This window comes from Equus caballus, chromosome 2 (genome assembly GCF_041296265.1).
Source record: "Equus caballus isolate H_3958 breed thoroughbred chromosome 2, TB-T2T, whole genome shotgun sequence".
NCBI classification, from domain to species: domain Eukaryota; kingdom Metazoa; phylum Chordata; class Mammalia; order Perissodactyla; family Equidae; genus Equus; species Equus caballus.
This window is the reverse complement of record NC_091685.1, coordinates 106,966,090-106,991,185: the sequence shown is the minus strand read 5'-3', so window position 1 is coordinate 106,991,185 and position 25,096 is coordinate 106,966,090. Positions and strand designations below refer to the sequence as shown.

The following is a 25,096-nucleotide window of genomic DNA, read 5'->3' as shown; positions in this document are numbered from 1 at the left end:
TCACCCTGAAAAAAAATACTTTAAGAGATTAGACGTTCAGATTGGAAGGATGACAGGCTTCTAGTCTTTCCTTCTTAGTGTAGGTCATAGCAATGCTTTATGTGCAGCTTTATTACCTGGGGCTCTTATTGAAATACTGATTATAATTTAGTATATTTGAGGTGGGCCCATGATTCTGTATTTTAACAAGCTTCCAAGAGATTCTGATGCTCCTGGTCCCTGAATACGTAGATGCTAAGTGATGATGACATTAATAAGAATTTTGAGAATATGAGAAAAGGCAGCCCTTTAGGACTGGGGGAGAGGGGTGCAAAAGAAGTAACAACTTAAAAGCAAAAGAAGTTAATATCTTCAAAAATTACCTTCATGCCAATAAATTACTTCCAAAGGGAATAATTAGATAGCAACTAGAAAACCTAAGCTTGTGATAGCAAAACTAGGCTTTATCATATTTTATCATCTTAGTGGTTTTACTCCCAATCTCCCCTAAGAGAATGTGTATATTTTGGGCCGTAGGAACCACCAGGCAGCTAATAAAGCCAATAGATATTACTGAAAAGTTCAGCATCTCCCAGAGAGTATTATTTTGCCTCAGATATAACCATAGAAATGAAAGTTATAGAAATTTTCACAGGCTTTACTATTATTTATTAAGATGGCTTTTGGAAATTAAAAATGCAATGTTTGCTCCCCTTTCAAGAATGTTTATCATTAAAAGTGTTATGTAAATAGACTAAATGCACTATGGCATCCTGGAACCGAAAAAGATGAGATCCGAATACAGTCTGGAGTTCGGTGAACAGTAACGCACCAGCGTTGGTTTCTTACTTTTGACAAATGTACCATAGTGGGGTAAGATGCTAACATTAGAGAAAAGCGATGAGAGTTGCTTGGCTCTCTATTATTTCCTTAGTAACTTTTCTGAAAATCTGAAGTTATTCTAAAATAAGCTGATTTTTATTTAAGTATGTAAAGAATTTAAAAGAAAATAGTTATTCATTCTTCTAATGCCTCCCCCTCCTCAAAGTTATAGAAGCTGTTTTAACATTTAGAAACTCCCCATTCCAGGCAGCTGGGGCAAGGGCCAAATTTTTTTTTTTTTTAGAAAGTGCTACACTTACAATACAGTACACATTTTAATCTAATGAATATGATGTACATCCAAAATCTATATAATGTTATATATATATTGATATATATATATCTCTATATAACATTATATATCTGTATATAATGGGGTTATCCATGTTATATATATATTGATATATATATATCTCTATATAACATTATATATCTGTATATAATGGGGTTATCCATATAATGTTACCACAATAGAAAAAAATATATAAATAATATTCAATGTATATTAAATATCAGGAAATCCTTGTAATCATGTTGCTTATTGAAAGTTAGTTATATGCATTATAAGTATTTGAAACCAAGTTTCAAATACATGAATTCTGCATGCAGTATATTCCTTATGGTTTTCTTATTTCAATAGTTTTGTAAACTTCTAATACCTAACTTTGAAGGAATTGAAGTTTTGACTTTGGGTTTGAGGGGAATCAAGAGGTAATCATAATAAATGAGAGAAGAGCGTAAGTCATGAATTAGGCATCCCTGTGTAGGATTGAGTAAACAAATAACCACTGGAACTCACTTCACTTCCATTTGGCAAATAAGAGGGGACATCTTTTAAACTGGCCAGCTTTCTTTCCTCTTCATCTGTAAGGGCCCAGTAAAAGTTGTGTTATAAGTTGTTTTCTGTTAATATCCTTTTAAAAACAAATTTATGTTAACAGAAATATGGCCAGCCTATTCAGATGAGATACATGGAACATGAAGAGAGACCAAAAGCTTTAAACGACTTGGGAAAAAAGATCCAACTTGTCATGAAAGTGATAGAAGCATACAGAAACAAGGTATTGAATTCATAACAGCTGATGATGTCGCGTGTGAGTAGTACATGGTGAGCTGAGGTGGGGTAAATGTAAAGGCTCTCAGCTACAAAGCTGTCACAAGTGTTGCTACCAAATTCCAGAGACATTGTGCACCTAACTGAAAACTTATTTTTGTATTGGAGAATTATCATTAAAGGATGCTGATACATTTTAAATACAGTGCAAGTATGTGGTTTTAATCTTACAAAATTCCCTAAAACCACAACATAAATTAATCCAGCGACCAAATCCATTGTTTTCTTCTTAGAGATTTCATTATTGCTACAGTGAAAAAGAGGTTTTTTTGGACCTTTTTCTCAAAATTTTTTTTTGCTGAGAAAAATTTGCCCTGAGCTAACATCTGTGCTAGTCTTCTTCTATTTTGTATATGGGTCACCACCACAGCATGGCTGCCAACGAGCAGTGTAGGTCTGCGCCCAGGAACCGAACCTGGACCACCGGAGCAGGGTGCGCCAAACTTAGCCACTAGGCCAAAGGGCCAGCCCCTCTTGAACTGTTTTTTGATTTCAGGCCTCTTTGAAGCTGTACTCTGCTAGCCTTTGTTTTGTCCCTTGACCTCTTTTCCTTTTGGTGGTTCTTTGTCATCCAGTCCATTAGTCATTTTTAATTCCCTATACTCTTTATTCTTTTATATACATACCCAAATCTATATTACTACACTTAACCTTTCCACTGTTTTTTTTTTTTTAAGATTTTATTTTTTTTCTCCCCAAAGCCCCCCAGTACATAGTTGTATATTCTTCGTTGTGGGTCCTTCTAGCTGTGGCACGTGGGACACTGCCTCAGCATGGTTTGATGAGCAGTGCCATGTCCGCGCCCAGGATTCGAACCAATGAAACACTGGGCCACCTGCAGTGGAGTGCATGAACTCAACCACTCGGCCATGGGGCCAGCCCCTGCCTTTCCACTGTTTTTAAGCCTCAAATATTTAGTTACGTAAATGATATCTCCATTTGGATATAACAGTAAGATTTGACAGAATTAAGCTTATTTTTTTTCCTCTAAACCAGAGGTTAGCAGACTTTTTCTTTAAATGAAGAAGTAATAAATACTTTAGGGTTTGCAGGCCTTATCATCGCTATACAACTGTTTAACTGTAATGTAAAAACAACCATGTACAATATGCAAATGAATGGGCATGGCTGTGTTCCAAAATAACTTTATTAAAAAACAGGCAGCACGTTGGATTTGGCCCGCAGGACAAGTTTGCTGACCCCTACTTTAAATAAATATTCAGTATAATTCCCCCAGTTTTTGTCATTGATGTTAAAACTGCATCAATGAGCAAGAGAGGCTAGTACCAGAAAGATTCAGACAGGGTATCTTAATAATAGCTTACAATTATTAAGCACTTAGTGAATTTTAAGCACTTCACATGGATTATCTCACTTTATTGTCACAAGGATATATAAGAAAACTGCAGTACTTAAACAACTTGTCATGGATTACACAGGTAGTAAATGATGGAGTCAGGATTAAAACCCATGCAGTCTGAAGTTAACATACAATGTCTTAACAGCGATACTGGTTTTCACTACACAGTGTGGAAAGAGGTTACCTATTTTAAAAATAAAAGATCTGTGAATTTTGCAAAATAAGACTGCAATCCAGCCAACCTAAAAGAAGAATCCAGATGCCAATTGTAAATATGTCTTCCAATGTCAGTGTCCAAATTGTCCGTACAGGTACAAACGGAATGTAAGGACAATGGAAAGGTAAGAAGGAACAAACAGACAAATGGAAACACCAGGAATATTTCAAATCTGGCATTGGAGATCCACATAGAATTACTATGGCCCAGTTTTCCCCAGGCTTTAGTAGTCATCTTGAGTGTGCAGGTTTAAGATATTATCCAAAGCAAGGCAAGACTTTACTTATGTTCAAGAATTTTGAGTTTTTATTGTGTGCCAGGCTCTCTTCCAGGTACTTGGAAGCACAGCATCAAATAAAACACTAAACCTGTTTCTAATATGCTTTAGTGTGGAAAGGTGGGCAATAAATAAGTTACTGTAAAGTAGTCACATGGTGATAAAGGATTATGGAAAAAGTAAGGGACTGCCAGACGTGGAGGAGATTTATCAGAAGGGCAGACTAATAAGATGACATACATGTGAGGGAAGAACTGAAGGAGGTGAGGGCTCAACATGTATGATAACTGTAAGAAGAAACTTCTAAAAAAGGCAATAGCAGTTGCAAAAACCTTGAAGGGAGAACATATTGGAGGAATAGCAAGGAGGCCAAGTGGTTTAAAACAGTGGAAGAGGGGTTAGCAGTTGCCAGATCACAAAGGGCGTACGAGGCCATTAAACAAGTTTGGCTTTTATTCCTGTCCAGTTGATTGGAGGTTTTTGAGTATAGAAGTAATATGATTTGACTTATTTTTTTAAAGGATCTGGAAGCAGAGAGACTAGTTAAGACGTTATTAAAATAATGTAAGCAAGAAATGATGGAGGCTTGAACCTGGATGGTGGAGGGGGAAGAAGTGTTTGGATTTTTGCTGCATGTATTTGAAGGCAGAGCTAATAAGATTTGCTGATAAATTTTCTTTAAATATAACAGAAAGAGGAGTCAAAAATGACTCCAAGGATTTTGGTCTGGAAGGACAAAGTTGCCATTTACTGAGATGGGGAAACTGGGAAGAGTCAGGGTACCAGGGGGCAGTAATTGAGAGTTTGAAACAGGTAGTCATTTCAAACTTTACAAATAGAAATTCAAGTTGCAAGTTGGATATAGAGCTGAGAGTTCAAGGAAGAGATTCAGGTTAGAGATTTTTTTAAATCATGTATATGGAGGGATGAATGGAGAGGAACTTAAGAAATGATCCATGAAGTAGGAAGGATTTCAAGAAAATGTGGGGACCCAGAAGCTGAATCAAGATGATAGATGCATAATTTATAATTATACAAGCAGAAAGAAGACTTGAGTATCTGATGAAACTTTGTTTTAAAAAATAGCATCACCATTCTCCCAGTTCTTTGGCTTTTGAGTATTCTTTCATTCTCTTTCCTTTTTTGGCACCTGAGCTAACAACTGTGACCAATCTTTTTTTTTTTCCCTGCTTTATCTCCCCAAATCTACCCCGGTACATAGTTGTATATCTTAGTTGCAGGTCCTTCTAGTTGTGGCATATGGGACGCCGCCTCAACGTGGCCTGACGAGCGGTGCCATGTCCGCGCCCAGGATCCCAGCCAGTGAAACCCTGGGCCGCTGCAGCAGAGCGCACGAACTTAACCACTCAGCCATGGGGCCGGCCCTCCTTTTATTTTCCATGTCCAATCTATAATCCATCAGGAGATCCTCTTTCTATATGTTGCATTGCCATTTCTTTCTGGTTTTGTGGCCACCAATCTAAACTATGTCTTCTTAGATTGTTTCCTATATGTGGCAGCTACAGTTCTCTTTTTCAGATGGAATTTTATGTAACTCTCCTTATTAACAGCTTACCATATTGTTCTGTCATATATTCAGAGTTTTCTGTCTAGCTTGCTGTATGCCTGCTTTTTTAATTTCTCTCTATTCCCTAATATGAATTGTTCATGGAGCTTCTTTCTTGAGTAAGTACTTTTCCCTTGAATGTTCTCATTCAAAAGTCATTCTTTTCCAAACCTGACTTCTTCAGAAAGGCTTTCCTTTTAAAAACCCATACCAATTTTTTTTCCTCAGTCTCTTCAATTTTATGTAATTTGTATGTGGCTTCTTCACATGGATATGTGTGAGGTATACACTCAATAAGAGTCTAAATCTTCTAAGTAGAAATTATTAATAAATTGTTGCTTACTGAAAACTTAAGGTTTCTTTAATAGGATGAAAGATATGATCATTTGGATCCTGCTGAAATGGAAAAAGTTGAAAAATATATCAGTGAAGCAATGAGTTGGCTGAACAGTAAGATGAATGCACAAAACAAACTAAGTCTCACTCAAGATCCTGTGGTGAAAGTTTCAGAAATAGTTGCAAAGTCAAAGGTAAGAAACTATACAATACTCTTTTTAATGGGTTCAAGCACTAACATTTTTTAATGGGAACTATACTTTGAGAAATAACTTGAAAAAGAACTTAGAAAAACAGAAATTTAAGGCTAATTTTTTATTTTGAAAAAAGTTTCTAGGTGGGAAATCGCTGTTCCTTGATTTAATCAGTCACATAGACAAGGCTATTTTTTAAATTTTAAATGTAATACAGAATGAAAAAAAGGAATATGCCAACTTCTGACTGTCAAATTTGTCAGACTTTTCTATATTGGATAAGACTTCTAAGTCTCCATTGTAAAACTTTGCAGTATAGGTCTGTCTTTGACATAATTTGAAATGTGTAAAATTCTATGGTAAAATCTTATTTCTGAGATAAACTTTCCAGTCTAAACAACATTATTCATGAAAATGTCAAAGGTTATCATAGAAACACCATGAAAAATACGGATCAAACTTTATAATAAAGATCAGCATTAGAAAAATGAGTAAAGACATTGGATAAGCAATTGACAAAAGAAGAAATACATGTCCAATAAATGTATGAAAAGGTGTTCATTCTCATCATTAATCTACAAAATGCAAATCTCTCTTTTCACTCCTCTGATTTGGTTGTGTTTACATTTATAATCTTTGCCATAATTGTTAAGGGTGTGAAGAGATGGATGCTCTCCCTGAACAACTTGGTTAAATTTGTTACAACTTTTCTGGGACATTGTATCAGAATATGTATAGAAATTTAAAGTATATCCTTTAACCCAGAAATCATAATTCTAGGAATTCATCCTAAATTGATCATTGCACAAGTATATGCAGGTAAATACCCTTGCTTATAATAGCAAAAAGTTGGAAATAACCTAAATACCTATCAGTAAGGCACTAGATGAATTGATGCATCCATACCACACATTGCAACCATTAAATATATTTTAGATCCAGAGATATATCTATTTCGATAAAGATGTGTACAACATATTGAGTGAAAAAGGAGATTACAGAATCTAATTAAAGTTATCTCACTGTATAAATTAGCATGTTCATAGATTTATATATTTGTATATATGTGTCTGCGTGGATATACATCTAGAAGGATGTCCACCAAAATGATGTTAATGTTAATCTGTAAGAGATGGAATTTCAGGTGATTTTTTAATCTAGTTCAGTATGTTTTTAGGTATTTGATTTTTTTGAACAAAAACAGGTATGTTTTTTAAATCAAGTAGAGCAAAAAAGTATTTTTCTTTTAAGAAAGTATTGCTAAGAAGCTGTAAAAATTTATTCCTAATCAGATGAGTTGTGGAGTGTGATAAGAGCAGTTTGCCACTAAAACATTCCCCCAGGATGTTACTCCCTATATTTCCATCCCTATCCCAATCTCCGTGACACTGATCTTGAAAGATTTTCATGGTCTTATTTCTGTTTAAAAAAAAAAAAAAGCAAGGATATAGAGAATACACTGTATTTCTTTTAAATTATTATTAAGTTGCATTTACTTTCATGGCTTATTTATCCTTTAACAGAAAAGGCTACTCAGCTATTTTCAAAAAGTAAAGTTAGTGTTATATAACTCCACTGATTAAAATTATTTTCATGTAAATGTTGAGAAATATTTATGAAATAGGTATAATTTAACAGAATTTTCATAACAGAGCATTAGGCATAACTTAAAAGAATGAATTAAAAGTTAGTCCTGCCCAAGTAAACTATATTTAAATTATGAGGAACCAATTTTTAGGGAAATTATATATAAAAAGTATTGTTAAAGATTGAATAGTTTCCTATCACCACTGACATGCATTAGCCCAGAAGGTAAAACCTTCACTAAGGTATTTGAAGAAACAGTTGTTTATAGAGCTGAGCTAACATAAACTCAGTAATGTGGAATTACGTGGAAATTTAGAAAGTTACTGTGAAAATTTGGAAAAGTTAATGTGGAATTTAGAAAGTTAATGGTAGGGGCCAGCCCGGTGGCACAGCGTTTAAGTGCACACGTTTTGCTGGGGGCTGCCCGGGGTTCACCAGTTCGGATCCTGGGTGTGGACATGGCACTGCTTGGCAAGCCATGCTGTGGTAGGCATCCCACATATAAAGTAGAGGAAGATGGGCATGGAAGTTAGCTCAGGGCCAGGCTTCCTCAGCAAAAAAGAGGAGGATTGGCAGCAGATGTTAGCTCAGGGCTGATCTTCCTCCAAAAAAAAAAATGTAAGTAAGCTAATGGTAACTTGTTCTATAATATTTTTAAATAATGTTTTCTTCATTTCTTTAGGAACTGGATAATTTCTGCAACCCCATCATTTACAAGCCCAAACCAAAAGTAGAGGTTGCTGAAGACAAAGCAAAAGCTAATGGTGAACACAATGGACCAATGGATGGACAGAGTGGGGCTGAAACTAAACCAGATACAACAAAAGACAGCTCACAGCATACTAAATCTGGAGAGATGGAAGTGGACTAAGTCTTAATTTTACCTTCACATAATTCAAAAGTGCAAGTAACCACAAGGTCCATTCTTCTTCTGGTACACACAACAGATGTTCACTTGTTCTTAACCACTTTTTGTCATTTGTTTTTGGAGTAGTTTTGAAAAGTGTTTTATATTGAGCGCACTTCTGTTCATTTCCATTGCTGCTTATGTGAAGCTTTAGCTGAATATAGATTTACCAGTCAGTTTAAGCTTTCCTAATGTATTTTATATCAAACATGCAAGATTGCTATGTAGTTGGCAACAATCTACCTTATTTAAAGCTTCTCCTTGGATAAACCTCGGCTCCTTTATTCATAAAAGGATACTGTATTTGCACTATTGTTGCAGAAGCATAGATTTAATTGCATCATTATTTTGAAAAACAAATATGAAACTTATGTGGTTTAAAGCCACCGAGGCACTGACATTTTCTAGTTATTGTATTGTTATAATTTAAATATTAAAACAAGAGGTTCCTTGACAGATTATTGCATCTCCTTGGTGTGCCATGAGAACTCCAAAGCTTTGTTGTCATCACATAAATGAACTAACTCACATGTTGAAAGGGAAAATGCACAATTTTATGTTAGGTGACACCAGCAGTTTGCTTCTTTTATTAGTAATGTGGGTTGATGTTTTCTCAGAGTAATTCAGTGTCATTTTCACTTGGAACTTCTGATTTACTTGTCCTGAAAACCAGCTGCTGCTAAAGTAATGCTAGCCTAAAGATAAAGAAGCATTTTTGATGAAAATACCTTCATGTTAAAGGGGAAACGCTGTTGACCCACTCAGATAGGCATCTGTGTTGTTGATAGCCTTGTTTCAGTTCTAATAGTTGTTTTGGTTTTCTTAATTGATTTTGTTACTATCTTAACACAAAGTAGGGAGAAATGCACAGTGTATTGCATTATATACATTTATCATTGATTGACTTCATGTTAAGATATAGATAAACACCATTAAATAAGCGCTAATACTTGAAAAGAAGCACTTATACCGTAAGTCTTAGGAAATAATGCTTGTAATAAACTTAACTATGTCATATATCAACAGGCAAAATATAGAATGTTACATATTGTAATATGATATGATGTGATTAAATTATAGTTCCTGCTGTTACATTACCTGTTCAGAACTTGGCTCCAGTTTTGGTGCTTCTTATATAAATTATATGGGACAAGAAACTGTGAAATTAAGACATTTTAAGGACTTCATCTGTGCTTCATCACCAGACTTGTTCACATTGTTCAGTTCTGTCCAGAGGCTTGAAACTATTTAAGTATGGAAGCAGACTGAAATGGCTTTTCAACCTACAAAAAAAAAAAGCAGCATAGACAATGCATGGGCACTTGTGTTTAATACCAATCAAGTAGATTGACCTCGGTTAAAATTTTGAAAGTCTCACTTTTTCCCAAAGCTAAATCTTTATATTAAGAAGAATTAATGTTGCCTTTCTTAAGTAGTAAAAATTGAGAGTTTAATATCTTTAGGGATAGTCATTTCTCACAACTAGTTCTCTAAGAGAGATTTTGTTTCTACAATGTAGTCTGCACTAAAAGGAGACGACGAAGCAGTGCATTTTGCAGGGATTTTTATTCATCCTTTTTGAGGGAGATGTCCCTTTTGTTGAATTGAAAAAATCATATAGACCACTTGTATTTTTTAATGTCTTCTAGCCTTTATCCTTGTCTTAATACTCTTAAAATGAAATAATATATCCATTAGTAATAATTGATGAGAGACCTTTTTTTTAAAAGCTTGTATCAGTTACTTCTCATTTGTATGTTGAATATATAGGTTCATTTCAGGAAGAGCATCAAAGTTATGAAAGGGAACATATAACAGTACATGTAGGGAGTTTATAGCTTTTTCTTGAGTTAACAAAACTTCAACCACTTTGTTAGGAGCTATACCTCAAAAACTTCTCGGAAATGAATGTTCATCTGAATTGTCTAGTACATCCTGACATTTTCCATTCCTTCTCTTTAGTCAGTTTATGTAGTTCTGTGTTCTAGATATATAACACATTCCAATTCTTGCAGTTATATAACACTTCATAAGTACATTCAAAGATAATATGTATACTTTTCCTACCCACTTATTCAACTTTAATATTTTCAAAAGCCTGTTAACCTTATAATGTAGTTATTTATTGAATACATTAATAAAAGAGAGTATGCTCTCCTTAATACAGTTTTGGGTAGAAAGTATGGTTCAATTTAATTTTAATCTGCGCTGAAATACACAGTACTGGACAAAAATTTAAAGAGTGTTTCAAAATAATAAGCCACTATTTTAGAAGTTATTTTAAAAGATACACAGCAAAACTGAATGTTTTCCTATAGCAAGCAGATAAGAACTAAGTGTGTAGGAACTATCTAAGATGATTAATAAATATAGATTAGTACACTTTGACTGTATGGAAAGTATAAATTACTTCGTTTCAGAAACCAACTCCTGATAGCCAATTATACTGATTATGAGAACAAGGATCGCTAACTAATATTACAAAGGAAAGTTTAATTCCTTACCAGTATGCAGAATTCTTAAGTTTTAAAACAATTGGAAACAACACACCAAAAAATTAGGCTATTGGAACAACAGATAATCCCAGCTTTAAAAGAGTAATTAGACTTATTTCTTAAGGAAAAATAAAGATTTCTTAGACTTTTTTTTTGGTCAATTTTTAGTATATTAATGATTATTTTCTAAATAGTCTTTATTTATAGTGAATTTTAGGGTTCGTTTATCAATATAAAAAATGCTAGTGTTAAAGCATTTTATCCAAATTAACATATCTTTGCTTTGAAAAATTATCCTTATTTAAATAGATATTTAAATACACTGATCAAACTAGCTGACTTCAGTTTCATCCAAAATAGATATAACCGTCCCTCCATTTTCATAACTTTGAATTGTAATAATAAGTCTATAAACATTCCCATTAGGATTTTTTGTTTTGTTTTTAATAGTTGGTATTTAGTAGTCCACACCAATTAAAGCCTTGGCATTAATTTTACATATCATAGATCTAGGAGTGATTCTTAAATGACTAGAAAAATATAACTTCATCTTTCTCACCTTTTAGAATTTTACAACAGAAAACTTCAATTCTAAAGTAAATGTTATTTTGTGATTAAACTTTGGAAGTTTTGAGTTTTAAGTGCAATTTGGCTTTGTGATATTTGATTCTGTAAAACCTAATGAGAGGCATATCTAATTGTGTTGATATATCAATATTTAAAATCAGATGGCATTAATTAAATAAGTTATCCTCTAATGACTTTCCAAATGACATAGATAGGGATGCTTATAAACTTTGATTCTAATATATTATCCTCTTACTATGATATGTTTTATACTTATCAGTCATTTAGCAAACTGATCTTAAGGCAGTCAGTCATTTTCAGAAGATAGAACTTTTTGACCAAAAAAGAAAAACAGGTTTAAAATTTTTTTTTTTGGTCTGATTTATTCCAAAGTGTCATTTTAAAATAATACCCAGGAGATACATAATCTTTTCTTTTAATAAAAAGCAATGAAAATTTAATGCAGATCAAAGACCAAGATTCTTAACCGAAACAAAAAAAATTTTAATTTTACTTTCATATCTCTAATTTAAAATGCACTAAAATTAATATTCTTCCATATACTCATGTTTCCTAAGAAAACAGCTTTGAGTTTATAATACAGCCAGATGTTTTTGTAAGATTTTTTTTTCCTTACTAAATTCACAGGTAATTTTTTCATACAGTAGAAACTCACCTGGAATTTTTTAGAATGTGAAACTAGAAACTGCTTAGAAGAACACCTGAATGTCTCTGGCAGTGGTCAGCACCTATAGGTGGTAATGGTTTTTTCATCTTCCAGATCCCGAAGTATACCTCTAGCATATTGTTAGATGAGATATTAAAAGAAAAAGCATGTCTATTAAAATACCTTATTAAACGACTTGGAGCTTTCAAGTCAAAGAAAGAAACTAATAATTGAATTGTCAACATTTGATTCAGTCTGTCATGGAGGTCAAAATCCCTAACAACAACAAAAATTAATAGTATGTTCTTTGCTTTGGAATCTCTAATTTACTGTCATGTTCAAAGTCACAAGATGATTATTAGGGAAATATATTGACACCTAAAAAAGACCCATCCTATAAAGAGATGAGTGAAAATCATCATGTTTTGGATACTTTAATTGAATTAAAGTGTGTAAACTATAAATGGAAATGATTTTAGTCTTTCCTGGCTATCTTGTTTTATTTATCCTCTCATCCAGTTCTGGACTCTTAAATAATCATTACATTTTTCTCAAGTATATTTTGCTTTTTTATTTTGAATTCTTCTTTAGGTCTTTTATTTCATGGATTTTTAAAAACAGTTTCACTGCTATCCTATCACTTTGATAGCTAATTTTATTACTTTTGTCTCCTTTTTATTTTAATAACCAATCTTATTGTTAAGAATTTTTTGACTCTTAAATTCATACTTGAAAAGCCATGTTATAAGTTTCCATATGTAATATCTCTAAAATGTAATAGTGGCTTGAGTAGATTTTTCATATTCTGACCTTAGAATACTTTTAAATAGTTCTGGACCAAAAGAGGTCAATTTTGTGAGTATTGTGTATTAAGTAACCAACATCCCTTGTTTTTAATCCAACTATCAATGTGACAAAATTACAAGGGTCAGAAATTCAAAATCATTGTTAAAGATCAGATATCTTTGATTCTTTGCTGCTTTCTGATTACATACATTTGTTGTGCATCTTCCTTGTTTTTTTTAGAATTTTCTAAATTTTTTTGCTTCCAAGACCTTAAGTTAAAATGTTCTTGAATTCATATGGACCCACCCCAAATATAGATGTTAAAATGTAATTAGAGATGGAAATGTATGTAATGGAAACTTTAAGGTGTTATGGGTTTTTTCCCTGAAACTTTCCATGGCTTAGTGTCTTGGAAGGAGACTCACATTAAAAGTAGTTACCTTTTATATTTGGTAGCTTGAAGCCATTGTTGTTTAATGCCACAGTATGGAGAAGCAAATTCTTTAATGAATTTACCAAATTGTTTAGTACTAATAATACGGCATTCAAGTCATTTTTTCTTTTCTCCAACCACTATTAAAATAATTTGTGTGCATAGTGACTGATTCCAGTCATTAGTGTAAAATAACTTCTGGCTAGCTAGTAATTCTTTTTTTTAAGAAAACTACATTTGATTTCTCAATTTCCCAGTTTGTTTTCAGTACAGAGTGACCAGTGCAATGCAGAAAGGCATAATCAAGTGTGATGGGTCTATAAAAATAACTGAATTTTGCATGTAATAAACCCTTAGCTTCAATGATCAGACATAAGAATGGTTTTTGATGTTACATTAGTAACGTTCTAGGAATATATATTTGGCATACTTTGCTTCACAGACATCCATAAAAATGTTTACATATGGCAGTATCAAAGTATATAAAAATTTTCTTTGTATATAAATTGGCATCTTCATACTAGTGAACAAATAGCAATGGATAATAAATGCAATTCATTTTTGGATGTCAGTGCACATTGTCAAGAAGTCATGTAATCATAATAAATACATACCTGTTTATTCCTTGAACCATGAGTTTTGCACACCTGATGTTTAATTTTCACATATTGAACTTCATTGACTTGACAGTGGTTTGTGGACAGCTCATCAGGGTCATTTACAAAAATTTGCTTGGCCTGAAGGTTATTAATTGAGTAAATTGGCAAATTTTTCAAACCTTCAGATACTATTGATTCTGAAAACTAAAATAGCAGTTTACTACTGTTAGAAGTCTTGTCACAGAATAACTTAGGTTTATATCGGAAGAGAAAACCTAGGAATAAATTAAGTTGAAAACTTTAGAATTTTCAATAGACAAAGAGGAGCTCTCCCTGCCCCAGAGATTCTTGTAACAGCTCCTCTGTTTGAGAATTGCTATTCCTGAGGAAAAAGTGTCAAACAACTTAGCCTGTTAGGATATGAAAATGATAGAGGAGACAGGCTTCAAGATGGCATCATAGAAAGATCCTGAACTCATCTCCTCCTACGGACATAACAAATCTACAACTACATATGGAATAATTCCCTCTGAAAGGGACCTGAAAACTGAATGAACAGAGGTTCCACAACAAAGGATAAAAGGACACAGTGTTTAGCCTGACCGTGTAAAACTATCCTTCACTTCCTGCTTATGCTGATCAACCATTGGTGAAAAGCTAGTCTTCTCAGGTATTTTCTGAGTATGCATCCTGTGCTGGGCATATGGATTTGTGGGTGCCTTTTAGATTCCCTGGTATACACAGGAACTTTTCAAAGCCCCTATTGTTTCAAAGTATCCCACTCCCAGCTTTTCTTCCCAGGGTGTGTGACTATTGTATGACTCTTGCTTGCCCCAACTGCTATCATTTGCCACAGCAGCTTGTTCTTTTGTATTAGTGACTTGTTCATTTGTCTTTCAATGGTTTTGAGGAGTGTCTTCCATATAGCCAACTCTCCACCCTCAGAGAGTTCCAGGGTAAGTGAAACGAAGGCAAACACCTGTACTTCTGGTATCCCAAAGACAAGGCAAAACAGGCAAACAGAACTGTTTGAAAACAAGGTCTGTTCTGTTCCCTCTGTGACCAGGAACCCACACTAGGAACACAGGTTGCTGCCCTCAAGGGAACAGAGGACTGTGGCAAGGGTAACTGAAAATGCCACAAAGCTTTCCTATCGTGCTTCATTCACCTTTTCCTAATTAAGCATTTGCTTCCTTGCTGTAAACTTGTAACTATCTTCCCGAGTTCCAATAAATTTGATCCTGACAATTTTGCCAGTTTTATGGGTTTTTCTAGGGAAGGACAGAACCCCAGAGTTTCCTACTCCACAATTTTCACTGACATCACTGGTCACACCTCTTTGCGTTGTTTTGTTTTTAGCAGTCACTCTAGGGATCACAATATATATCTTAACTTTCATGATCTGGAGTTAATTTTGTACCAATTCACTTCAAATGTAAGAACCTTGCAACTATATTTAATTTACCCCATTTTCATTTATTCTATACTTGGCATATATATTACATCTACATGCACTATAAACCTCAAAATGTTTTAATTTTTTACTTTAATTACTGATTTGTACTTTAATTAAGAAATTGAAAGTGATGGTTTGTTGTATTCATCCACATATTTCCCACTTCTGATGTTCTTCATTGCTTCCTGAAGCTCTGAATTTCTACTTGGTACCATTTCCACTCAGCCCAAAAAAGTTCCTTTGGTATTTCTTATAGTGCAGGTCAGTAGATGATGAAGTCTCTATGATTTCCATTTGGTTCTTTTTCTAGTTTCTATTTATGCGGTGAAATTTCCTATTTGCTAATTCATTAATAGCATGTTTTCTTTAACATTCTTGAGCATAATAGTTATAATAGCTGCTTTAAAATTCTTGACTGCTCATACCATCATATTGGCCAGTGATTCATCTCCATTGATTGCTTTTTCTCTTTTTTTTAATTGCATGTCATAGTTCCTTATTTTTCTGAATATCTACTAATTTTGGATTTTATCCTGGACATTATAAATAATTCATTTTAGAGACACTAGATTTTGTTATGTTGCTTGAAAACTACTGAATTTTTGGTTTTGTAGGCAACTAAATGGGCTGTGCTATTGTGATAGAAATATAGATATTTGGGCTTCACCCCCAGTTCCTGGCACAAAGCTCCTAAAACCCTTGGAATATCCTGATTAATAGGGGTGAAAGGAGTGTCTTTTGTCATTCATAATAATCCCCTTTCAACCATATGTGAGTTTATGCTTGGAGGATGGGAGTTGATTGCCAGAGGAACCAACCATTCTAATTAGAGGGTTGGAACTTTCAGCCCCACTTCTAAATCTCTGAGTTCAATCACCAGTGGCCAATAATTTAATCAGTCATGCCTACGTAATGGAACCTCCATAACAACTCTAAACAATGGAGTTCAGAGAGAGCTTCCAGGTTAGTGAACAAATTGAGGTACTGAGGGAGTGGCACCTGGGAGAGGGTATGGGAGTTCTGAGCATACCTTGTCCTATGCATCTCTTCCATTGGCTGTTCCTGAGTTGTATCCTTTATAATAAGCCAGTAATAGTAAGTAAAACATTCCCTTGAGTTCTGTAAGCCATTCTAGCAAATTATCAAAGCTGAGGAGGGGGCTGTGGGGACCACCAATTTATAGCTGGTCAATTAGAAGTAAAGGAGGTCTGGATTTGCAATTGGCACCTGAAGAACTGAGCCATCAACCTGCTGAGACCTCACAAACTCCAGGTAGTCAGTGTCAGAATTGAATTGCAGGACACTCAGAAGGTATCTAGAGAGTTGGAGAATCGCTTGGTGTGGAAAACCCACACGTTTGGTGTCAGAAGTGTTGTGAGTAGAGGAAACAGGTTCCTTTTATAGACTAAATTCAGATTCCAACTCTACCATCCTTAGGGTTGTCAGCAGTTTAAAATTCTGCTCAGTTCTTAAAATCAACTGGGCATCTTAGAGTCTCCCCAGCACATATGTAATTCAGGGGACAGTCAACAATTTGGGCAGAGTTTTTACATAGAATTTATCGTTTCCACTCTGTGGCTCCCTCCTCACTTTTCAACTGCTGAGGTTAGCTCAAACTCTGTTCTGATTCCTCAACCAGTAAAGATTGCACCAACCTGGCACCACTTGGAACTTTCTCCAGTCAAAGTCATAAAAAAGGAGAACTCACCCCATCATACCTTTTTTAAAAACTCTTGAATACTGGAAGTTATTATTCTCTCTACTTTTTAGTACATCTGAAAAAAATTTATGAGAAAAAGAATCTTAAGAAAGATTCATGCTCAATATAAATATTTCAAAAGTTACAGGCTACAGAAGGTAGAAAATGAAGGTTCCCTGCAATCCTCACATTCAGTCAGAACGCCTACATGTAGGCAATAGGACAATCTTAATAAAGTACTGTTATCTCTTGACTCAGGCGACCACAGAGGGAAACTGTTCCAATGATGATATGAGATGAGATGTTCTTAACAGCTGCCTCAAATTACACATTATTCTTTAAATTGTTGTTCAGAGTACTAGTGTTGTTTTATGTTTTTTTAAACTGTAGGGGAAACCAAAAGTTATACATAACAGGGAAAGGATTCTATGTCTCAGCTGTGAGTAATATTTCCTTAATTATAATAACAATATAAACTGAATATTCAGATAAACAAAAATTATGAGGATGAGGTCAGATGAAGTGCATACAGAGAGGGCTGAAAATAAAAACAACTATGTAAATAATTACTCATCTTCCACAATAGAAACTTAGAGCTAAATCTAAAACTGAAAAATCAAGCTTGTTTATTAGTCATAAGTAGAAAGACAGTAATTTGGGGGAGGGACTGAGGAAGATTCACCCTGAGCTAATATCCATCTCAGTCTTCCTCTATTTTCAGTATGTGGGCCACCAGCACAGCATGGCTACTAACAAAGTGGTGTATGTCCACACCTAGGAACTTCAGGCCACCAAAGCAGAGCATGCTGAACTTAACCACTAGGCCACTGGGGCTGGCCCTTGAAAGACAGTAATTTTTACTGTGGAGAAATTGAGATCAAATTAACATCACTAATGAGAAGCAAACAACATAGTATGTCTCCAAAGGTGGTAACCTGGAAAGAATATAACATCATTTATGTAATATTACAATCAGGAATGCATCACCTGAATCAAATCATAAGGAAACATCAGGCAAACTCAAATTAGGGAACATTCTGTAAAATAACTGGCTTGAATTCTTCAAAAATTTCAGTTTCAGGAAAGACAAAGAAAGGCTGAGGAACTCTTCCAAATTGAAGACTACTAAAAGATACAGCAACTTAATGCAATAGGTGATTCTGTACTGGGGGGAAGAAAAAGGCTGAAAAAATATATTATTGGGACAATTGACAAAATCAGAATATGTACTGTAGATATATTATATCAATGTTAAATATCCTGATTTTGATAATAATACCCTGGTTATGTAAGAGGATATTCTTGTTCTTAGGAAATTCACATTTTAGAAATAAAGAATAAAAGAGCTTAATGCGGGGCCAGCCCTGTGACACAGGGGTTAAGTTCACATGTTCCACTTCTTGGCGGCCCAGGGTTCACGGGTTCAGATCCTGGGTGCAGACATGACATAGCTTGGCAAAAGCCATGCTGTGGTAGGCGTCCCACGTATAAAGTAGAGGAAGATGGGCATGGATGTTAGCTCAGGGCAAGTCTTCCTCAGCAAAAAGAGGAGGATTGGCAGTAGTTAGCTCAGAGCTAATCTTCCTCAAAAAAACAAAGCATAATGCATACAACCTACTTTCAAATGATTCATAAAATATAAATAATAGTCTTTTATTACTTACATATTACTACGTAATATATACATACATATTATACACACAGAATAATAAAACAAATGTGGTAAATGTTAAAATTGGTGAAACTGAATAATGGGCAATGCGAGAGTTCTCTGTTATTTTTGTAACTTTTCTGTAACTTTCAAATTATTTCAAAATAAAACGTTTGCGAAAAAATGCCTTGCAAGAAATGTTAAAAGAAGTTCTTTAGAGAGAAAGAAAACAATATAGATCAGAAACTCAGATCTACATAAAGGAAGAGGGGCCGGCCCCGTGGCCGAGTGGTTAAGTTCTCACACTCTACTGCAGTGGCCCAGGGTTTCGCTGCTTCGGATCCTGGGTGCAGACATTGCACTGCTTGTCAGGCCACATGGAGGCAGCGTCCCACATGCCACAACTAGAAGGACCTGCAACTAGAATATACAACTATGTATGGGGGGGGGGGGGGGATTTGGGGAGATAAAGCAGGGGTAAAAAAAAAAAGGAAGAGCACTGAAGAAGGAAAAAGTGAAGGTAAAATAAAAACTTTTATTTTTCTTATTCTTACTTGATCTAACATAACATTTATTCAAAATAAAGCAACAATGTATTTGATCATATATGCTTATATATAAATCTTATGTATGTATACATTCTTAGGTATGCTTATATATGAATGAAATGAATGACAGCACTAATATAAGGAACAGGAGGGAGGAATTAGTATTATTTTGTTATTATAAGGTATTCACACTACCTGCGAAGCATGTCAGTCTGTTCAGGCTTATATAACAGAATACCATAGACTGGGTGGCTTATAAACAGCAGAATTTGTTCCTCACAGTTCTTGAGGCTGAGAAGTCAAAGATCAAGGCACCAGCAGATTTGTTGTCCTATGAGAATCTGCTTCCTGGTTTACAGACAGCCATCTCACTGTGTCATCATATGGTGGCAGAGGTGAGGGAGCTCTCTGGATTCTCTTACATAAGGGCACTAGTCCCATTCATGACAGTTCCACCTTCATAATCACCACCCAAAAGTGCCACCTCCAAATACTATCACATTGGGGATAAGGTTTCAATATATGAATTTTGGAGGGACACAAACATTCAATCTATAGCAAAGTAGTACAGTGTTCTTTGAAAGTGGACTTAGATAAGTTGTAAATGTATATTGCAAACTCTAGGGCAACCATTAAAAAAAGTTAAAAAAAATAAGTATAACTGATAAGAAAGGAGAGAAAATGGAACAAAATAAAATGCTCAATTAAAACCAAAAAGGCAGAAAAAGAGTGGAAGACAATAGGAGGAGCAAAGAACAAGGGAACAAATAGAAAACAGTAACAAATATGGTAGATATTAATTCAAGTATATCAATAATCACTTTGAACTTCAATAGTCTAAACCCACCAATTAAAAGACAGAGATTGTCAGAGTGGATCAAAAAACAAAACCCAGCTGTCTAAACTTGTCTACAAGAATCCCACTTTAAATATTAAGATACATATAGATTAAAAGTAAATGGATGGAGAAACACATACCATGCTAACACAAAAGAAAGTAATAGTAGCTATACTAATTTCAGACAGTGCAGACTTCAAAGCAAGGGAAGTTATCATTGATAAAAAGGGCATTACATAATGATAAACGGGTCAATTCTCCAAGAAGACATAACAATCCTTATGCACCTAACAACAGAACATCAAACTATGTGAGGCAAAAACTGATAGAATTGCAAGGGGAAATAGATGAATCCACTATCACAGAGACTTCAACACTCCTCTATCAGAAATGGACATATCCAGCAGGCAGAAAGTCAGTCAGGACATAGCTGAAGTCAACAACACCATCAACAAACTAGATATAATCGACATATCTAGACTACTTCATCCAAAAACAGCAGAATACACATTGTTCTCAAGCTCACATGGAACATTCACCCAGATTCAGGACCATAAGACATACCTTAACAAATGTAAAAGAGTAGAAACCATACGACGTCTGCTGTCAGACCAAAGTGGAATTAAACTTGAAATCCATAAGTCCCAAAATACATGGAGATTAAACAATACGCTTCTAATTAACATGGGTCAAAGAGATCTCAAGAGAAATTTAAAAATATTTTGAACCAAATGAAAATACAAAATGTGTGGGATGCAGTGAAAGCAGTGCTTAGAAGGAAATTTATAGCACTGAATGCATATATTAGAAAAGAAGAAAGATTTAAAAGCAATCATCTAAGCTTCCACCTTAGGAAACTAGAAACAGAAGAGCAAATTCAAAGTAAGCAGAAGAAAAGAAGTAAGAATTAGAGCAGAAATCAATGAAATTGAAAACAAGAAATCAATAGAGAAAATCAACAAAACAAGCTTGTTCTTTAAAAAGATCAATAAAGTCAAAAGCCTCTAACCAGGCTAAGAAAAAAAGAAGTTACAAATTACTAATATCAGAAATTAAAGCAGGGACATCACTACAGATCCCATGGACATTAAGAGGATAATAAAGGAATACCATGAATAACTCTATGCCTACAAATTTGATAACCTTAGATGAAATAGACCAATTCTGTGAAAGACACAATCTGCCAAAACTCACACAAAAAGAAATAGACAATCTAAATAGGCCTATATCTTTTAAAGAAATTGAATCAATAATGAGTAACCTACCAAAACAGAAAGCACTAGAATCAGATGGGTTCACTGATTAATTCTACTAAACATTTAAGGAAGAAATTATACCAATTCTCTACAATCTCCTTCAGAAGATAGAAGCAGAGGGAATAATTCCTAATTCATTCTATTAGGTCAGCATTACCCTAACACCAAAACCAGACAAAGACATTACAAGAAAAGAAAACTACAGACCAATATCTGCCAAAACTCACACAAAAAGAAATAGACAATCTAAATAGGCCTATATCTTTTAAAGAAATTGAATCAATAATGAGTAACCTACCAAAACAGAAAGCACTAGAATCAGATGGGTTCACTGATTAATTCTACTAAACATTTAAGGAAGAAATTATACCAATTCTCTACAATCTCCTTCAGAAGATAGAAGCAGAGGGAATAATTCCTAATTCATTCTATTAGGTCAGCATTACCCTAACACCAAAACCAGACAAAGACATTACAAGAAAAGAAAACTACAGACCAATATCTCTCATGAACACAGATGCAAAACTCCTCAACAAAGTATGAGCAAATAAAATCAAACTATATAAAAAGAATTATACACCACAACCAAGTTGAGATTTATTCCAGGTATGCAAGTATTTTGGGTTCCTTGGCCCAATTTCCAAAGTGAGTAAGGCAGGTGTTGGGGGGAGTACTTCTCCACACATCCAAGCAATACTCCAGTACCAGCTGGATGTCATACAACTGAACTTAATTCAGACACTATCTACCCGGAGACAGCATCAGATTCTACTTGAGGGCTCAGTCCCACAAGACTGCCCCCCACCACTTCAGATGCCAATTGCAAGCCCAGGGGCTCACCTGTGCTTCTGACCAACTGGCTATAGATTGAAGGTTCCAGCAACCCCCTTCTTGGATTTCAGTCGCAAGTCCAGGTTGTTATCTGTTCTTCTGACCAACCGGCTATAAATCAGAGGTTCCCACAACCCCGTCCTTTGGTTCAATTAATTTCCTATTGTGACTCAAAGAATTCAGAGAAACATTTTACTTACTAGATTACTGCTTTATTATAAAAGGATATAACTCAGGAACAGCCAGAAGGGAGAGATACACAGGGCAAGGTATGGGGACAGGGTATACAACTTCCATGCCTTCTCCAGGCAAATGACTCTCCCCAAATCTCCACATGCACCAACCCAGAAGCTCTCTGAACTACATCCTTTTGGGATTTTGTGGAGGCTTCATTACATAGGCATGATTGATTAAATCATTAGCCATTGGTGGTTGATTTACCTTCCAGCCCCTCTCCTCTTCCAGGAGGTCTGGGGGTGGAACTGAAAGTTCCAACCCTCTAATTACATGGTTAGTTCTCCTTGAAACCAGCCTCTATCCTTAGGTGCATTCCAAAAGTCACCTTATACGAGACACTTTTAAGCTCTCATTACTTAGGAAATTCGAAGAGTTTTGGGAGCTGTGAGCCAGGATCTGTGGATAAAAACCAAATATATGTGAGAAATTTGAATATATTTTGATCATCTGAATGACCAAATACATACAGTAGTCCCCCCTTATCAGCAGAGGACACATTCCAAGGCCCCCAGTGAATGCCTGAAACCAAAAATCGTACCAAACTATATATATACTACATTTTTTCCTATACATACATATTTGAGGTGCAACAGCAAAACAAGTTTCTTTTTCCTTCTTCACAATTTCACAGATAGAAGATTCCTTCTTACCATAGATCTTAGCAAACTGAGCATACGATTTTTTTCTTTCCTCATTGAGAACTTTCACATTTTCACTTAAAAGAAGCACTTTACGGCTTATCTTTGGCATATCCAAATCACCAGCATCCCTACTCTTGTGCGCTGGGGCCATTATTAAATAAAATAAGGGTTACTTGAACACAAGCACTGTAATACAGTGACTGTCAATCTGATAACCAAGATAGCTACTAAGAGACTAATGGTCAAGTAGCATATACAGCGTGGATACGCTGGACAAAGGGATGATTCATGTCCTGGATGGGGACGAGGTGGGATGGCGTGAGATTTCATCAAGCTACTCAGAATGGTGCACAATTTAAAACATGAATTATTTCTGGAATTTTCCATTTAATATTCTCAGACCACAGTTGACCGTGGGTAACTGAAACTGTGGAAAGCAAAACTGCAAATAAGGGGGTACTACCATAGTTCTTATAAATCACAGTATTGCAGTCCACCCCCTGGTCTTTGAACACAGATCCCTTACAACAAAGCAATCATCTAAGTTGAAGGATACTGGCACATTACCAGAACCTCATTCACTCATTAATAACTCTCCACTCCATCATCTTATGAAAATGTCTCCCAGGATGAGGCCACTCAGATTGGCAGGCTTCCATTTGATCATGTTAGGTTCCAGAAGCAGGAGTGGTCTCAGCAATATATGGCTTCAGCCTTTCAGGCATCTGGTGTAATTGAGCTAAGAGACAATATCATCTCTTGCTCTGAGCCTCTTTTGAGGTGTTAATGTAATACTGGATTTCCCTCATTATATAACCCATTTATTCATTCCCTTACTCTCAGCTACTATTCCCACTTCTCTCCATTTATACCCAAACTTTTCCACCTTTAGAAGGGACATTAGGTTTGGACTGTGCTGGTCTAGATAAGAGGCAGCAATACTAATGTAGCAAGTCCTCCTCCTCAGTCCATTCCTGTTCCTATAGGGTAAAGTTACATAGATGCAGAACTAGTGGGCTATCTGACCACCAGGCAATAGAGCTGCACTCACTGTTAGCTCCCCTTTTGCTACTTGAGGTGAAGGCAAATCCTGCCCCATCAGGCCCTTAAGAATTCTGGCACAAAGGTTAAAAACATAGTTACAATTTCTTGCTTAGAAATCATTTCTGCTTCCAGACCTTGCAGTTGCAGCCCTGGTCGTATGACCACTACATCAGGTAGGGGAAAAAAAAGTTGGGGTAATGTGGAGGGAAAAAAATACCAGCACCTTCCCCACCCCCTCTTCCCCAGATCCACCAGAAAAACAAAGAAATCTATCCAATGGGGACACTCCTTTAGCCCCACTCATGTTTATGTTGAGTGTGAGTGCACACTTGTGAAGGTGTGTAAGCCAGCCCTTCATCTCTCCCTATTTCAGACACCAATGTTTTAATTGCCTATTCTAATTCCCTATAAAACTGGTAGTCTGAGGAGAATATCCCTCTGTCCATTGTTGGACATCATGGGCTATAAAGTGTGTCCTTTGGTCTGAAGAAATGATGGCTGGCTATCCAAATTGGTGCAAAACCTTCTTTTCTGGTTCTTTTATATCACTCTGAGCATTTGTATCTACCACCCGGTAAGCAAATCCCAGTACAGAGTACAGTGTATATTTCTGTCAGGACCATTTGTAGCCCCCTACCCCCAACCCAGGGCTACCAGCATTAATCTCATTCACCAGCTATGATCATGACCTTCCCACCAGGGAATCTGTCAGAAAGCCATTTGCAGTCTCTCTCTTTTTCTGTGGGTTTTTTTTGTGTTTTTGTGGTTTTTTTTTTTTTTTTTTTTTTGAGGAAGATTAGCCCTGAGCTAACATCTGCCACCAATCCTCCTCTTTTTGCTGAGGAAGACTGGCCCTGAGCTAACATCCGTGCCCATCTTCCTCTAGTTTATATGTGGGACGCCTACCACAGCATGGCTTGCCAAGCAG

The 25,096-nt window shown here is 35.4% G+C and overlaps 1 protein-coding gene across 4 annotated transcripts in view; it reads left to right on the top strand.

Moving 5' to 3' along the window:
• HSPA4L (heat shock protein family A (Hsp70) member 4 like) overlaps window positions 1-13,998 on the top strand; it is a 61,665-nt gene extending 47,667 nt beyond the window's left edge. For all 4 annotated transcript variants that reach the window (XM_023636578.2, XM_023636580.2, XM_023636581.2 and 1 more), the window contains exons 18-20: window positions 1,803-1,922; window positions 5,765-5,926; window positions 8,196-13,998. In XM_023636578.2, the coding sequence (XP_023492346.1) occupies window positions 1,803-1,922; window positions 5,765-5,926; window positions 8,196-8,384 (471 nt within the window). In that variant the 3' untranslated portion in view covers window positions 8,385-13,998. The remainder of the gene's footprint in view (window positions 1-1,802; window positions 1,923-5,764; window positions 5,927-8,195) is intronic.
• Window positions 13,999-25,096: the final 11,098 nt, after the last annotated feature.